Source organism: Pleurodeles waltl, chromosome 7, assembly GCF_031143425.1.
Source record: "Pleurodeles waltl isolate 20211129_DDA chromosome 7, aPleWal1.hap1.20221129, whole genome shotgun sequence".
Lineage (NCBI taxonomy): Eukaryota > Metazoa > Chordata > Amphibia > Caudata > Salamandridae > Pleurodeles > Pleurodeles waltl.
The window spans coordinates 1,384,355,804-1,384,374,458 of record NC_090446.1 but is presented as its reverse complement, the minus strand read 5'-3'; the positions used below and the strand labels follow the sequence as shown (position 1 = coordinate 1,384,374,458).

The following is an 18,655-nucleotide window of genomic DNA, read 5'->3' as shown; positions in this document are numbered from 1 at the left end:
GGTTGAGGTGTGCTCCCCACCCCATCATGGAAGCATCTGTTGTGATCACGTCTTGAGGCACTGGTTCCTGGAATGGCCGCCCTTGGTTTAAATTTATAGGGTTCCACCATTGAAGCGAGAAGTGTGTCTGGCGGTCTACCAACACTAGATCTTGGAGTTGACCCTGTGCTTATGTCCATTGTTTTGCTAGGCACTGTTGTAAGGGCCGCATGTGTAATCTAGCGTTTGGGACAATGGCTATGCATGAAGACATCATGCCTAGAAGTTTCATTACAAACCTTACTTGGTAGTGTTGGTTTGGCTGTATGTTTGATGTTAGATTTTTGAACACTTGGGCCCTTTGTGGACTTGGAGTGGCAATCGCTTTTTGTGTGTTGAGTGTTGCTCCCAAGTATTGTTGTATTTGGGATGGCTGCAGATGTGATTTTTGTTAATTTATAGAAAATCCTAGTTTGTGTAGAGTTTCTATAACGTATTGCGTGTGAAGAAGACACTGTTGTTGAGTGCTGATTTTTATTAGCCAGTCGTCTAAGTAGTTATGTGAGCGGCTACTACTGTAAGGCATTTTGTGAATACCCTTGGGGCTGTTATCCCGAACGGTAACACTTTGAATTGATAGTGCACGCCGTGCATTACAAACCTTAAGTATTTCTGTGAGAAGGATGTATGGGTATGTGAAAGTAGGCATCCCTGAGATCTAACGTTGACATGCTGTACTCTTTTTTTTAGTAAGGGAACCACGTCTTGAAGTGTTACCATGTGGAAGTGATCTGACTTGATGAAGAGATTCAGTGTTCTGAGGACTAATATAGGTCTTAACGTTTTGCCCTTCTTTGGAATTAGGAAATATAGTGAGTAGACACCTGTTCCTTTCTGATGGTTGGGTACTAACTCTATTGCTTGCTTTTGTAATAATGCTTGGACCTCTAGTTGTAATAGGTCTAAGTGTTGTTTGGACATATTGTGTGCCCTTGGGGGCACATATGGCGGGAAATTTATGAATTCTATGCAATAACCATGTTGGATAATGGCTAGGACCCATGCGTCCGTAGTTATGTGTGTCCAGTTTTGGTAGTATACGGTAAGTCTCCCCCCCCACTGGTGTTAAGTGTTGGAGTTTTGTTACATTGAAGTCACTGTTTGGTTTGACTTGCCTTAGGTGTTTGGAATTTCCCCTTCCTCTTGGGAATTGTCCACCTCTATATGAGCCACGAAACCCTCTTCTCTGGTATTGTCCCTGATAGGTGGGTCTGGTTTGAGAGGTGGAAGGCTCTGGTGTTTGCATTCGAAAACCCCCTCTAAATTGTGGCTTTCTAAATGTGCCTCTGCTCTGTGGGGAGTAGAGCGCACCCATGGCTTTGGTCGTGTCCGTGTCCTTCTTTAATTTTTCAATTGCTGTGTCCACTTCCGGCCCAAACAATTCTTCCTGGTTAAAAGGCGTGTTTAACACAGCTTGTTGGATTTCTGGCTTGAATCCTGAGCTTCGTAACCATGCATGCTTACGAATGGTTACCGCAGTGTTGGCTGTTCGTGCTGCTGTGTCTGCCGAGTCTAATGTGGACCTTATTTGGTTGTTGGATAATGCTTGTCCTTCTTCCACAACCTGTTGGGCACGTTTCTGGTGTTCTTTGGGCAAGTGCTGTATAATGTGTTGCATCTCGTCCCAGTGTGCCCTGTCGTAGCGAGCCAGTAGGGCTTGTGAGTTTTCGATACGCCATTGATTGGCTGCCTGTGCTGCCACTCGTTTGCCCACTGCATCAAACTTCCTACTCTCTTTGTCAGGCAGTGGAGTGTCTCCTGACGACTGAGAGTTTGCCCTCTTTTTTGCTGCTCCTACAACCGAGTCTTGTGTAAGTTGCTGTGTTATAAACACAGGGCCGGTTGGGGAGCTTTGTATTTTTTCTCCACCCTAGGCATGATAGCCCTTCCTTTAACTGGCTCTTGGAATACCTGTTTTGCGTGCTTGAGCATGCCCGGGAGCATTGGCAGACTCTGGTAGGAAGTGTGGGTGGATGCCAAGGTGTTGAACAGGAAATCATCCTCTATTGGCTCTGAACGCATTGCTACATTGTGGAACGTGGCTGCCCTTGATAGTGCCTGCGTATATGCCGTACTGTCCTCTGGAGGTGACAGCCTTGTTGGGTAACAATTTGGGCTGTTGTTTGATACTGGAGCATCGTATAAGTCCCATGCATCCGGATCATCCTGTGTCATCCCTGTATGCGTAGGTGACTGCATTGGAGGTGTTGTTACCGGGGACAGCTGTGGTGAGTGTAGTGGGGAAGGTTGTGGCGAAAACCTTGGTGGTGGGGTTTTATCTCTGGCCACCTTCGCCTTCGGCTGCATTTCTTTCGTTTGGTTTTGATTGGAGGAAGAGTTTGTATTTTTCCAGTCTCTTTCTGGATATGCAACCTCCTTTGCGTATGGTCTGGTTCTCCCAAACTTATTTCCTGCTCAAATCTGTGTTTTTCATGCATTTGGCTGGAAAGTCCTTGCTCTTCTGTGTAAGAGCTTCTTTTCGGCTCCAAAGCCGCTTTTTTCGGTACCGATGCTTCCGATAAAGTCTTTTTCGGTTCCGACGTTACTTTTCTCACCTTGGGTGAGTCGAACTCTCGGTGTCGAGATCGTTCGGTGCCTGAATCTCGACCGGAGTCGGATGTCTTCGGCAATTCTTTGGCCTTTTTCGGTGCCGATGTTTGGTCACCTTCTTTTTGATGGGTTAAGCCATGGCCTGCTGGCGGTGGCATCCCCTTGGCCTTAACGATTTTTGTGTGAGTCTTGGACGGGGCAGTTTTACTCACTGTTTTCTGCATCGTTGTGGGTCGCTCGCTTTCGGATTCGTCAGAGTCCGTCCCCTGGATGGAAATTCTTTCCTCCTCTTCGACGTCGAGTTGTTCTCTCGGTGTCGACGCCATTTGTAGTCCTCTCGCTCTTCGATCACATAGGGTATTTTTTGATCGAAACGCCCGACAGGCCTCACAAGTATCCTCCCTGTGTTCTGCTGATAAACACAGATTACAGACCAAGTGTTGGTCTGTATAAGGATACTTCGAGTGGCACTTCGGACAGAAGCGGAAGGGGGTCCGGTCCATTAGTTTAGTCGATGGATGCGGCCGGGCTGACCAGGCCCTGCTGAAGAGCGGAAGCCCTGAAGGGCAGCTGGAGCGCTTCTACTATCGGTGTCGATACACTAACACTAAACTGGTACCGAGCGCGAACAATACCGTCGACTTTTCGATATTTAGCTAACTTTCCCGATTCGAAATACGGAGCGAAGAGGAACACGTCCGAGCCCGATGGCGGAAAGAAAACAATCTAAGATGGAGTCGACGCCCATGCGTAATGGAGCCGAAAGGGAGGAGTCCTTCGGTCTTGTGAGTCGAAAAGACTTCTTCTAAGAAAAACAACTTGTAACACTCCGAGCCCAACACTAGATGGCAGGATAATGCACAGAATGTGTATCTGCAGCTACACATGCCACCGAACATATATATATATATATATATATATATATATATATATACACACACATACATACACATGTGTACGGAAGATGTGAATTATTCCATCAACGGTGTTGCCGCTTAAGAAAAATGTGACTCCTCAAATGTAGGCCTCTTAACTATCTTCTATAGAAAAATGCGATTCATTCAGACATTTCACTCGATCAGACCATTTGCTGCTAATGCATGACGGTACAAATGTAAAGTTCAATGTTTTTGTTACATGCCGTCAACAACAAAGGTGAGTCATTGCGTGAAGATCAGCAGTCACTTTGCGTCACTGGCCTGCTGTTGCTAGACAATGCTTCACTGGCTTGCAGTAGTTATAGACAAGCGGAGCAGCATGCACCGCATCATGTAAGCCTCATGCCAAACACATGCTGCTATTCACTTAAGGATATGAGCTCCGTGCGAGTGCACTTTGCACAAACACTTAACAAATAATAATCGTACTAGCCTTGATATGATGGTCCTGTTTCCATTCAGGACGTCAATGTTCACAGCAAAGATGGCTGCTGAACTACGGCAGATGCCTGTGAGAATGAAGGCTTTCAGTATACAGCAAGTTCCTGCTGCTGGCCCCAACACGGGTGCTCTCCTCCTCGTAAATCATGGTCTGACCTCCTCTGCCAGTGAAAAGATGCAACCAAGATAACAGGTATGATGAAGAAAAGCTTCTTATTTTTAGCCGCCTTATTCAAGGACGGAGCTTGCAAATCTGCAGTTTTAACTGTAAAATGTTCTCCAAACTCTGGGCCTGCACGAGACAGAGAATGCCAACATCACATTCCGTAAAGAATGCCATATGAGTATTTTCTTAACAGCAGGTTGTAACACAATGATCTGCACAGCCAACTGAAATAGCAGTTAATGTTTCTAGTTCTTCTGAAGAGGACCTCTCATCTTTGGGCCCCACTATTTTAATCCTTTCATGATGAAATAATGGGATACTTCCCCCCTTTTCTGCTTTCATTCAGTCTTGTGGAGTGATTGCTTCTTTTTCAATTACTTTTAATGAGAACATCTTTATTCCATTGGGGTTCATCATTTTGTCACTCTAACATTTTGTGAAACTCCTTACCTCAGAAAGAAAAAAAAAAAAAAAAAAAAAAAAGGAGTTGAGGGAAATATCAAGAGGCCCTATGTGTAATGGTGCTCATCTCTACAACAAACCACTGCTTGAATAAACAAAGGTTGAGAGGTTCTTTTCAACTCAATAGTAGAGAGTGTTTCCTTGGGGAAGGTGGAGCAACAGATTCTATGTTCCACCTTGAGGCAGATGGTGTCAAATTGGCAGTGATGTGTTTTGTAGATATTTGACGCCGGACTTTGTGTCACAATGACAGTTATAAGCAGGGCCAAAGATAAGACACGTGCCTCATTGTATGAAACAATAATTTAGATAGGTGGGTGTTGTAAATGGCACTTTTTTTGCAGGGTTATCCCCAAACGTTTTGCCTCTGACCTCCTGTTTTGAATGTGCGCTGCATTTCGTTTTTGCTGGTTCTACGACTATGGGCACTTTACCACTGCTGACCAGTGCTAATGTGCGAGTGCTCCCTGTGTAAATTGTATTGGTTTCTCCATGATTGACACATTTGATTTCCTAGTAAGTCCCTACTAAAGTGCACTATGTGTCTGTAAATTAAGCTCTGATTGTGCCACCAATGAGTAGCACTGTAACATGTCTCAGACCTACCATTTCAGTGTCTGTGTGTACAGTTTTAAACTGCCATGTCGACCTGACAAGTGCAACCACTTGCCAGGCCCAAACCTTCCATTTTACTACTTGTAAGTCACCCTAAGGTAGGCCCAAGGCAGTCCCATTGGCAGGGTGCAGTGTATTTAAAGGTAGGACAAGAACTGGTGAGTTTTACATGTCCTGATAGTAAAATACTGCTAAATGTGTGTGTCACTATTGCAAGGCCTATCTCTCCCATAGGCTAACATGGGGATTGCCTTAAAGTAGCTTTTAAGTGTAATTATCCTTTGGGATCAGATAGGAGGTATGAGGTTTGGGGTCTCTGAACTCACAATTTTTAAATACATTCTAAAGGCCAACTTCACCAAAAGATATAAGTTTGAAAACGACACTTTTAGAAAGAGGGCATTTTCTTGCTTAACCATTATGGCCCTCATTACAACCCTGGCGGTCGGTGGAGAAGTGGCGGTAATACCGCAAATAGGCCGGCTGTAAAAAAAAAACTGAAATTACAAGCATGGCGGTGACCGCCATGCAAAACCGCCACTTCCCCACTCCAACCGCCAGGGTGGTAAAGACCGCTGGGCTGGAGACTTCGGTCTTCAGCCCGGCGCCCGGCACTACACCGCCGGCGGTATCACGACCCCGCATACCGCCATGGATTTTGTGGGGTTCTGTACCGCCATGCGATCCATGGCGGTAGGCACTATCAAACTGGGTCTGTGGTGAGGAGAAAAAGGTAAAGTAGACATGGCACCCATCACTGGGTGCCATGCCCACAAACCACTGCCTACGGCATAGGTAAGTCAACCCTCTAGCAGACCTTACAGTCCGAATGAAGGGTGCACCATACTGTAGGTGAGGGCATAGCTGCATGAGCAATACGCCCCTACAGCATCTAAGTCCATTCTCAGACATTGTAAGTGCAGTGCAGCCAAGTTGAATACATGGGATGGGAGGTTGTCTTTACGAACCCCACAACTCCATGATGGCTTTACCTAATGCTAGGAAGTTTGGCATCAAACTTCTCAGCTCAACAAATGCACACTGAGGCCAGTGTTGAACTTATTGCAAAATGCACACAGAGGGCATCTTAGAGATGCCACCTGAAACTCACCAAACTAGCTTGTGTGTGGCTGACTGGTTTCTGCCAGCCTACCACCACCAGACAAGATTTTTACTCCATGAGGTGAGAGACTTTGTGCTCTTGGGAGTAAGGGACAAAGTCTGCTCTGAAGGGATGTGCTTCTCACCTTCCCCCCTATGGGAACAGCAACACTTGGCGGTGAGCCTCAAAGGCTCCTGCCTTTTGTTGTGTTGACACAAGGCACACCAGCTAATGGAGATGCTCACCCCCCGACCCAGGTGAACTTTCCGCAGCCGGTCCGGTGGGAAAATTAGTGAACAGGAGGAAGAGTGTCCACCCTAGCTGGGACCACCCCTAAGGTGCCCAGAGCTGAGATGAACCCCTCACTTCAGAATCCTCCATCTTATTTTAGAGGGTGTTAGTAAATAGGGATATGAATGTGTCCCCCTCCCCAAAAGGAGTAGGCACAGGAAGGGTGTAGCCACCCTCAGGGTCAGTAGCCATTGGCTACTGCCATCTGACCCCTGTAACGTCCCTAAATCTAGTATTTAGGGGCACCCCTGAACCTTGCTCTTTAGAATTCCTGGATACCTAAAGGACTGAAGAGCTGCTCGAGCAATGAAGACTCGAGACGACAACCGACGTCCAGAGGGACCTCAACCTACCTGTCCAGCCGTTGGTCTTCTTCAGCCAATTCCCTGGACCAAGCCTCCAGCCTCTTTGTAAACCCAGAGTTCCTCATTGAAAAGCACTGGGCGCCCAACACTGTGTTTGCACCCGGCCACCCCTGTGGCGCGGAGGGTGTGCATTTGGTGCTGACCTGTAGTGCCCCCCCACACAGTGCTGATCAAAAACCCCATTGCCCGTGCCCTGAAACCACGGGTACTTACCTGTAAACTGTGTTTGTACTTTTCCTTCCCTGGGACTGTATTGTCTTCAATGATTTTTGCACTGTGTCTACCTTTGATTTTGAAAAGTATTACTTACCTGAAACCTGTGTTACCAGTGAATAACAAATTGCATTTGATACTTGAAAGTGCTACAATCTTGGAATTGTACTTACCTGCAACAAAGATCCTTTCGGTTATAGTAATAAAATACCAAAGTATATTTTTTGATACATAAACATTGGCCTGGAGTTAGTCACTGAGTGTGTGCCTTATTTCTTGACTTTGTGTGTACAACAAATGCTTAGCACTACCCTCCGATAAGCCTAACTGCTCGACCACACTACCACAAAAGACAGCATTAGTATTATCTATTTTAGCCTCTGTAAAGCCTCTGAGGAACTCTGGGGAATTTTGTGCACACTATACTTGACTTTGGTATAGTATATACAGAGACAGTTTCCTACAGACACCTCACATCTTAAGCTGCTGGATTCATCAACCCAGCCAGATTGTATGGAACCAACATCTCACCTCCCCAGTAGCAGTAAGGAACCAACGCCGCACCAGCTACAGCGATGCCTCACCTCACCGACTCTGTGCAAGGTCTTTTTTTCATCATTTTCAAAAGTTACTGTACCTGGGTTTCTGTGCGATGCTGTGACCGGCCCGCACTCCCTCGCGAGTGGCGTCGGACTGTTGGTCATACCTAAACAACCTCCACATAACATTCCATGTTCTTGATTCCACCTGTCTCTAACATTACACATCCTAGATTATACATTATATAAGCTACCATCTATCTAAAAGTAACCCACAGACCCAAAAGGTACCAGTGGAGATTCTTTGACTAAACCTAACTGTGGTTTTAGGACAAAGGGGACAAAGACACAAGAAAGCTATACAGTGGTAAAATGGGCTCTACAGGGTGGGCACTGTGGCCTTTGGGTTGACGTCATGAGTTCACATAAACAAGGGGGAACTTTGAGCTCAACCAATATAAAGCAGGATGCTGTAAAGCATGTGCATCTAGAGGAGATTCACAATGCACATATTCTCTCTGCAATCGTGCTTTGAGATCCTGCACATGAGCAGGGATAATCAACACACGGGAATCAATGAAGATTTCCATCCATACCATACAGTCTTCATCTTTCTACCCTCACCTGTCAGCACCATAGATCCAGGATACAGCCAGATTTTCGAAGATGACGACAATGATGAGGGGCAGTGTGGCAGAATAGTCATCAAACATGGTGACAAAGTAGTTGCCGGAACGCTGTACAAATATTAGCCCAATCAGGAAGGACAACATACAACAGAGCACTGAAAAAGAAGAAGCCATGAGAATACAGCAAATGACTGGACACAAGCCCATTGTCTGTATATCTGTGTGCCAGATCTACAGTCTCTTACACATTCCAATTTGTCCAATATCATCATTGGTTCTACATCACAAATGTTTCTCATACTCACCAGCTACCCATGATTTACCTTCTGTCCAACTTGCCATTCTGTACTTTCTCGTGGCCTGTCTGAGGCAGCATCTGTTCAAAATCTCCATCTGTTTTATACTGCAGTTTAACCCAGATGCTCCTTCTGCCCTATAAGCTTCACCTGTCTTACACTCTCTAAACTACGTTTTACACATATATATAATAATAATGTTACTTATCCAGTAAACATATGTTCGAGGCATGTAGTGCTGTAGATTCACATTCTCTGCATACTCCTGCCATCTAGATCTAGTGGTGGGTCCGGAGCGGTGCAAGTCTTTTTTTCCTCCAAAAAACTCTTTTGAGTCACAGGATTGAGTGTCTCCTTCTCTCTGTGATATTGTGCATGGGCATCAACTCTTTTGTTAGATTGTTTTCCTTCAGGCAGGTGAGAAAGGAGTGCAAGGAAGGAAGGCCCAGAGCAAGAATGCAAAATGTAAATACATATTATGTAACTGCAATGGCCAGAGGCATACAGGGGAGGAGATAGGGCGCATGTGAATCTAAAGCACTACATGGCACAAACAGATGTTTACTGGGTAAGTAATATTTTCCGTTCGATGTCATATGTGGCTGTAGATACAAATGCTCTTCATAGACTGTAAAATAGCCCCTCCTTTGAAGCGGTGGCTACCCTGTAGGAGTTGCAGAGGACTGTAAAAGTGTATGTAGCACAGTCTGACCTACTTAGCCTGTTGGCGTGCTAACATATCCACACAGTAGTGTTTTGTGAATGTGCATGGTGGGGACCATATAGCTGCCTTACAAATGTCAGCTAAAGGAAATGGACCTTGACAGGCCATAGTAGCACCCTTTTTACTAGTAGTGTGTGCTCTAGGGGTAACAGGCAAAGGCCTCTTAGCATTAGCATAACATATCTGTATACACTTGACTATCCATCTGGCTATGCCTGATTTGATATTGGGTTACCTTTATGAGGTGGTGAAAAAGCCAGAAAGAGTTGCTTTGTTTTCCTAAACTCTTTGGTTCTGTCAATGCAGAACATGAGTGCTCTTTGACATCTAGGGCGTGAAGTGCTCTTTCTGCAACAGAATCTGGTTGCAGGAAGAATACTGGTAAGTTCAATGGACTGGTTAATGTGAAACTGGCAAACCACTTTAGGGAGGAAGGTATAGTTTCTTACCTGTAATTCCAGTTCTCTCGTAGGGGTATTTCCATGATAGTCATAAGCGTAGAATATTTCCCTGCCTGCCTGCGGGGGCCCCGGAGCACTTTTTCCAATATCACTTCTTAAGTGTCCCTGTTCGCCTCACTTCAGGAGGCGTGTCAAGACACTTAAGAATGTTCCCATGCAGCCTATAGGAAGGGCTACGGTGTTCAAGCTCCGGCATTCAGCTTGACCTGGAAGTAAAAATATTAAATGCTTGCCAAATAAAAGCCATTTTCCAAACCAATTACTTCCAAAAAACTTCTTTTATTTCTCAAAACCCTTAAGGAGTGCAGAACAGTGTAGTCCATAGGCTGCCATTAGAAATGAAGAAAAGGGATACTGTGCCTTTAAGGACAGCCAGTCCTCCAGTATCCCTTCATGCCTAGAGAGAGAGGCTGTTACCTCAGTTCTTTTTGCAGGTAGTTACTAGCGGACAATAGGCCTAAACGTAACCAAGAGTTCTAACTGCTCCCCCGGGGAGGAGGGTGGGTTGATTATGACTATCGTGGAAATACCCCTACGAGAGAACTGGAGTTACAGGTAAGAAACTATACCTTCTCTCGTAGGGGATTTCCATGTATAGTCATAAGCGTAGAATAGAATACCAAGCCCATCCCCAAACCAGCGGAGGAGCAGTTAGAGTAATCCATGCCTATGTACTCAAGCAAAAAGGTTTCTAAGCAAAGGCTGGCCTACTCGAGCATCTGCTCTAGCGTCCGAATCTAAACAATAATGTTTAGTAAATGTGTGAACTGATTTCCAAGTCGCAGCTTTACAAATGTCTGCTAAAGGAACATTGCGCAATAGAGCAGTGGTTGCCGCTTTTCCTCTGGTGGAATGGGCTCTAGGCCTACCCTGTAAGGTTTTCTTAGCTAGTTGATAACACAATAAAATACAAGAAACTATCCATCTCGCTATCGACTGCTTGGAGGTGGCCAAGCCAGTACGTACAGGTCCGTAATTAACAAACAGTTGTGTAGTTCTCCACACAGGATTAGTCTTGTCTAGTTAGAATTTCAATACTCTCTTAACATCTAGTGAATGGAGAGTCCTCTTAGCTGGAGTGGAAGGGTTTGGAAAGAACGTGGGCAAGGCAATAGACTGGTTAATGTGGAAGTCAGATATGACCTTAGGTAGAAATTTCGGATGTGCCCGTAAGACTACTTTGGAAGAATGAAATATTGTGTAAGGCTTGTGAGCACAGAGGGCCTGGATTTCGCGGACCCTTCGTGCTGAAGTGATCGCTACTAGAAAGGCTGTCTTCCAAGTGAGATGTTGGAGGGATGCCTTATGTATGGGTTCAAATGGGTCCTGCATTAAACGTGAAAGGACCACATTAAGTTCCCATGGTGGTGACGGGCGTTTAATTGGAGAAAAGACCTTCTTTAACCCCTCTAGAAAATCTTTTATCACCGGGATTCTGAAGAAAAAGGTCTGTGAAGAAGTCTTTCTACAAGCAGTTAAGGCTGCTAAATGCACTTTAATGGAGGAAAGCTGGAGGCCCGATCGTGCTAAATGCAACAAGTAAGGCAGAATGACATCTTTGCAAGAAGGAGGATCTATCCCTTTAGAGGAACACCAAATGCAGAATAGTTTCCACTTAAAGGAATATGCTGAACGCGTAAATGGCCTCTTCGCCTATTTTAAAATGTCCATACAATCCTGTGGCAGGTTGAGATGACCATACTGGACTAGCTCAGGAGCCATGCTGCCAAATTCTAAGATGAGAGATTGGGATGCCTCAATTGTCCGCCGAACTTCGTCAGGAGGTGCGGCCTGCAGGGTAGCCTGAGATGTGGCTAGAGTGATCTCTGAAGAAGATCTCGGAACCACCACTTTCTCGACCACTCCGGTGCAATGAGTATCATTGTGGCTGATGTCATCGACAGTTTGAGGACGACTGCTGGGATCAGCGGAATTGGTGGAAAGGTGTACAGAAATGTGTTGGACCAGTCTATCCACAGAGCATTGCCCTGCGACTGTGGGTGGTAAAATCTGGCGGCAAAGTCATGGCATTTCCTGTTTTCTTCTGTGGTGAATAGATTGATAGAAGGTGTGCCCCATAAACGGAAAATGTCTCGAGTGACGTCTTCGTTGAGCACCCACTTGTGGTTCTCTTCTAGAACTCTGCTGAGGGCATCCGCTTGACTGTTCTGAACCCCTGGCAGATGGGTAGCCACTATGCCAGTGCCAAATTGTCTGGGACTCCTGAGACAGGATTCTGGATCTGGTGCCCCCTTGTTTGTTCAGATAAAAAATAGTGGTGGTATTGTCCGTCTGCACCAGCAAGTTGTCTGCCGTGATTGAGGGTAGGAATGCCTTGAGAGCTAGGTGTACCGCTCGTAGCTCTAGGAGATTGATGTGGTATAACGATTCCTTCTGTGTCCATCGGCCCTGTATTTGCAGGTGATCCATATGAGCTCCTCATCCGAGGAGAGAGGCATCTGTCACAATAATCTGCGTCGGAGGCTGTGCCTAGAATGGCATCCCGTTTAGGATGTTGGTTGGACAGCACCACCAAGTTAGAGATCTGATTGCATGAGTGGAGAGGCGAATTCGATCTTCCCAGCTCCCCGACCACTGATTCCACTGGTCCTCTAGGCATTCCTGAAGTGGACGCATGTGGAGGTGAGCATTGGGTGTCAGGTAAATGCAGGATGCCATGGATCCGAGGAGCGAGGAGACTGTCCGCACTGTTGGGTGACGCGTTGACTGGAAATTCCGACACTTCTGGAGAATAGATAAGCGTCGTTCCTCAGAAGGACACACTTTTGCCTGCAGTGTGTCTATGGTAGCTCCTAAGTAATGTAGCCTCTGGACTGATACTATCGTTGACTTTTGAAAGTTGATATGAAGACCTAGCCAGTACAGAAGGTTGCAGGTCAGTTGGAAATGCCGTTTTGCTTCTGCATAAGTGGATGTTTTGATCAACCAGTCGTCGTGATACGGGTATATGAAGATCAGTTTACTCCGTAGGTGAGCTGCCACCACCGCTATGCACTTGGAAAAGGTCCTGGGGCAGTTGTGAGACCGAATGGCAGGACTGTGTACTGGAAGTAATCTTGACCTACCAAAAACCTCAGGAACTTCCGATGTTTCTTTGCAATGGAGATGTGGAAATACGCATCGTGTAGATCCACTGAGCAAAGCCAATCTCCTTGCCGAATCGGAGGATATATCTGGTGTAAGGATAGCATCCTGAACTTCTCTTTTCGGATCCATTTGTTGGCCGTTTTGAGGTCTAAAATGGGTCTGACTTCGTTTTTTTGTCCCTTTTGGGATGAGAAAGTATTTTGAGTAGATACCCTTCCCCTGTTGGCTGAGGGGAACTGATTCCACTGCTCTCTTTTCGAGGCGGATGGAAACTTCCGCCTTCAAGAGATCGAGGTTTGCAGTCGTGTGCTTTGCCGGGATGGCCGGAGGTGGTGATGAAAATCTGAGATAATATCCATCTGTACAATACCTAAGACCCAAGCATCTGTTGTAATCTTTTGCCACTCTACCAGGCAATTGGTGACGCTTCCCCCCACCGGAGTGGATAACGAAGTTGGGGGGAGGAAATCCTCAGGGATTTGAGGTGGTGGGCTGTCGGGTGCTCTGAGTGGACTTATGGGCTGATCGTCCCCTCTGTGCCTTACGCTGGAAGGGCCACTGGTACTGCTGGTGAGGCCTCGTAGTGGCCCATTGAGGGGCTTGAACCCTCTGCGTGGTGTAGCGGCGATGACAAGGATGGAAGGACCTGCGTTCTTTAGGCTTGTCCAATCCTACTGCCTTTAATGTGTCCACTTCCGCTTTCATTCGTGCCATTTCGTCATCTGCGTGCAATCCGAATAACGTGGATCCTGAAAATGGCAGATTTAAAAGTCTTTGCTGCGCATCCCGTTTTAAAGACTTCAGTCGCAGCCAGGAGTGCCTCCTGAGCGTCACACCATGGCAGTGCGCATGTGCTGACAGCAGCGAAGCATCCGCTGCTGCGCTTATTATTTGGTTGGAGACCATAGCGCCCTCCTTGGCAACTTCTAAAAAGTCCTCTCTGTGGTCTCTTGGGAGATGATCTGCAAGATGGAGTCCCACAAAGATTGATCGTACCTGCCCAAAAGGGCTGTGGCGCTCACAGTTTTCATCGTGGACGCTGCTGAGCCACAGACCTTTTGACCTGTCGAGTCCAGTCGCCTACTCTCCTTATCTGGAGGAGAAGTTGAGGATGGAGAAGTTACATGAGCCTTGCGTGCCGCCAAAATAACGTCTGAGTCCGGTGGCGGATCAGAACACAAGAAGAGTGGATCTTGCTCCAGAGGGCGATACTTCTTTTTCAGCCTGGACGGTGCAAGTCTTGTCACTGCCAGTGTGAGCAAGACCTCCATAGCGGGCTTCAGGAGGCCCGGCACTAGAGGTAGCAATGGTCTGGCCGCTGACCGCTGTTGAAGCGTCTCAAAAATGACTGATGGCGTAGGAGCAGCCATCGGTATACTTAGTTTCGACACCCCTCGGACTAGAACCTCATGGAAGGTATTAATATCATCCACCGGAGAGGACCAAGGAGGAGGAGAGTCCGACAACATAGGTGAATAGTCTCTGGTGGAGGACCAAGAGTCTCTGTCGCGCTCCCTTGAACTTGATCTGCGCCTCAATCGGCAGTGTGATCTTGATCTGGAGGAGTCACGGCGTGAACGATGACGCAATGCAGAGCGCGTTCTAGGCGGTATACTAACCGGAACTTGAGGTGCCAGGAGTGGCGTTGGTTGTGGCACCTCCTGGCCAGTTGGCTGATGCGGCGTCGCCGGCAGCTCTGGAGGAGGAGACCGAGGCCGAGATGGACGAGAAGAAGGAGAGGAAGGCAGCAGCACTACTGAAGAAGAGCGCTTCGATGAGGAATAAATTCTCCGCCTCTTGTGACCCCTCGACGGCCTCCTTGATGTTGAGATCTCTCTCCGTCTCGACATCGACACTGTGTGGGGCGACAAGCCATGTCTACGTCGACCTCTTGACGTCGACCCCGACGACGCCGATCTGCTCCTCGACGTCGTGCACCTCGGGGTCTTCGACATCGTACAATGCCTCGACATCGACTGGTGACTTCTGTACGACGTCGAACCGGACTTCGACGGCAAACATGTTGGTGTTGTACCTCTTCTCGACCGGGACCAAGGTCATCTTTGCCCTGACAAGCGCCTCTCAGACCTCACACGACCACTGGAGGCTGAGGTATGAGCCCTGGTGGAAGACTGACCTTCCCCTCGCTCAGAGGTCCCACTGGTTCCTTGGCGTCTTCTCTCTGCTCTCCCTTGAAGGCAAATTTTCTCTCTTGTCACGTAAAGTGCGCCTCGAGAACGTCTTGCAGATGCTGCAGGAGGCAGGAATGTGAGATGAAGGTAGACAAATAATACAGAGCTCATGAGAGTCTGTTTTAGCCTTTTTCTGCCACATTTAGGGCACTTGTCAAACAAGGAAGGCATTTTGGTGAAAAAAGCCTTTAAAGTTCTGTCAGAAAACTTCAAAATGTAGTAGAGAAAGACAAAAGATGTCGAATGAAGCCTTTTTTCTAAACTTTTCTCTGAAATTTGAAGGAAAAAAGGTCGAGTTCAATGCTCCAGGGTCCTGTCAGCAGGTGCCGGAAAAAAGAACTGAGGTAACAGCCTCTCTCTAGGCATGATGGGATACTGGAGGACTGGCTGTTCTTAAAGGCACAGTATCCCTTTTCTTCATTTCTAATGGCAGCCTATGGACTACACTGTTCTGCACTCCTTAAGGATTTTGAGAAATAAAAGAAGTTTTTTGGAAGTATTTGGTCTGGAAAATGGCTTTTATTTGGCAAGCATTTAATATTTTTACTTCCAGGTCAAGCTGAATGCAGGAGCTTGAACACTGTAGCCCTTCCTATAGGCTGCATGGGAACATTCTTAAGTGTCTTGACAAGCCTCCTGAAGTGAGGCGAACAGGGACACTTAAGATGTGATATTGGAAAAAGTGCTCCGGGGTCCCCGCAGGCGGGCGGGGAAATATTCTACGCTTATGACTATACATGGAAATCCTCTACGAGAGAATGTGGGATTACTGCGAAGAACTACATTATCCCTAGGAACTTGGAAGAAAGGTTCTTCCACAGTTAGTGCCTGGAGCTCACTAACACGCCTGAGTGAAGTGATGGCAACTAAGAAAGCCACTTTATATGAGAGGAATTAAAGTGGACATGGAGTGGTTCAAAAGCGGACCCATGAGTCTGGTGAGCACAATGTTGAGGTACCACAATGGTGCAGGGGGTACCCTAGGTGGAATGACATGTTTAAGACCTTCCATGAAAGCCTTAACAACTGGGGTTCTAGACAGGGAAACATGCAGCCTGTTCTGTAGATACGCAGCTATAGCTGTTAGATGTAACCTAGTAGAAGTGTAGGTTATGTTTGCTTTCTGCAGAAATGGAGGTCTACGCCGAGGATGCAGTTTTGGTATTAGTGACTGTTTTCGGTGCCGAGCCAGAAGGCGAGGCATCCGAAGCAGCTTTCTGGTACCAACCATGGCATTGTGACAGTGGAGGACTGGCGACCTCAACAATCGGATGGAAAGTCTTTTTAAAAGTCTTTGGTGTTGCAGGAGAGGCCACAGTACTCATGTGCTGGGCAGAGGTGATTCGTTGGCTTTCGAAATCGGATTCAACGTCTAAATTAGATGCGTCCTGTGTGGAAAAGGCCTCCTCCTCCTGCACAGGCTCCTCCTGAGCATGCTCCTCACGGAAGATGTCCACGGAAGAGCCCGACGTCTTCTGTAGATGAGCTCTTCGGTTCCAAAGAGTCTTCTTGGAGGGATAGGACTTACGGGCATCACAGTTGGCCTCGCAATGATCCAGAGAGAGGCAAAGGTTGCACACAAAGGGGGTCATTACGACCTCGGCAGTCTTTTCGCAAGACAGCCAAGGTACCGCCGTGCTGAAGACCGCCAGTGGTGGCGGTCTTCCGCGCCGCGTATTATGACCGCTGGCAGCCCGCCGTCCTTTTTCGTACAGAAAGCCGCCAGCAGCCATACTGGCGGATGGGGGGAAAGTGGAGGTTGCTCAACCTCCACCGCCACGTCAACAGAACACCGCCCACTGAATCACGTCCCATGATTCGGTATGGCGGTGTTCTGGTGGCGGAGCTGCCCGCATGGATCCCGTCCCCTCCCGGAGGATCAATGGACAAGGTAAGTTGATCGTCCTTTAGGGAAGGGGGCGGGGGGTGTTGAGTGTTATGTGTGTGCATGGGGGTGTGAGAGTGTAGAGGGGGTGAGTGAGTGAGTGTATGCGTGCGGGGGGTGTTGTGTGTATGGGACATGTGTGCGGGTCGGACGGTGTGCATGTCTGTTTGTATGTGTGCGGGTATGTGTTGTCGGGGTGTATGTGTGCGTGTAGGAGTGTGTATATGTGCATGTTGGGGGTGTGTGCGTGTAGGGGTGTGTATATGTGCATGTTTGGGGTCGGGTGGTGGGGGTTGTGGCACTTTTGTGGGGTGGCAGGGGGTTGGGGGGATGTGGGTGGAAGGATTCATAGGGGGTGACGGGGGGAGGGGGAGACCCCTATCAGTGTCAGGGAAGGAATTCCCTGGCACGGATAGTGGATCTCATGGCGGTTCCAAACCACCCGAGATCCATGGCGGTATGCAGGGTCCTGATACCGTTGACGGTCTAGTGACGACCGCCAGGCTGGAGACCGCAATCTCCAGCCCAGCGGTCTTCACCGCCATGGCGGTCAGAATGGTGAAGTGGCGGATGACCGCTGCAGTAACCGCCACGGTCAGAATTCCATTATTTTTTCTGCTGGCCTGTTTGCGGTCTTACCGCACCTTTAACACCGCCCGCCAGGGTTGTAATGACCACCAAAGTGTTGGTCGGTATGCGGGAACTTGGAGTGGCACAGAGGACAGAAGCGGAATGCAGTCTGTTCCATCAGGAAATCATTCCCATCAGTCCTGCGTTGAAGATAGGCCCGAGGTAGGCGCTGGCGCCCTGAAGGGCAGTCAGTCACTGCCCGGACTGACAAAACAGCGTGATCGATAAGATAAGAAAAGCACAAATTATAACAATATAGTTGAAGTGAGACTCGGTAGGAAAAAACTGAACCAAAGAGAGTGGATAGATGGAGCAAAGGCACATACGTCTGAACCAGACGGCAGAGAAAAAAACAATATAACAAAAGTTGCCCATGCGCAAAATCAGGAGGAGTCACTCGATCCTGTGACTCGAAAGACTTCTGCGAAGAAAAACAACTTGCACCACTCTGGACCCAACACTAGATGGCAGGAGTATGCAGAACATGTGTGTCTACAGCCACACATGCCATCAAACATGTATATTATAATCTCCAAAACCAGCAAGATACCCATATGTCCACCTTTCCATAGTCTGTCACAGATCAAGACTTTAATAATTTTCCATTTACATCCCTCTATCCACCATAGTCTGTTTCCTGTCAGATTGTCTGTAACCTTTCTCTGTCTCTAACACTCCCTGCTGCGTTGGTATGTCCATTCTTCCAGTGAACCAAGTTTTATCAAACCTTCGCTCTCCTTCACCTTGCCTGCTCTTTACTTTCTTCTCATCCCTCACTTTGATCTTCTGCTTCTATAGGTTGCCCATCACCCATGTTCATGTGTTCTCAGCACCACTATTCTTGCCTGTCTTAATTCCTCAATTCTTCTCAATCATTGCATATGTTCAATATCTATGTACTTTGAACATGAAAAGAAAAGAACCAATAAGCAATGCTTACATGAGAAGGAAGAAGCCCCCAGGTTGCCTGAGTACTGGAAATATTTAAACAGTTATAGTGAAGGAGCAC

At 47.3% G+C, this 18,655-nt stretch overlaps 1 protein-coding gene across 4 annotated transcripts in view; it reads right to left on the bottom strand.

The window, feature by feature from the left end:
• Nucleotides 1-18,655, bottom strand: part of LOC138246373 (sodium-dependent neutral amino acid transporter B(0)AT2-like) — a 278,385-nt gene that overhangs the window by 32,560 nt on the left and 227,170 nt on the right. For all 4 annotated transcript variants that reach the window (XM_069200937.1, XM_069200938.1, XM_069200936.1 and 1 more), the window contains one exon: nucleotides 8,346-8,505. In XM_069200937.1, coding sequence (XP_069057038.1) covers nucleotides 8,346-8,505 — 160 coding nt within the window. The remainder of the gene's footprint in view (nucleotides 1-8,345; nucleotides 8,506-18,655) is intronic.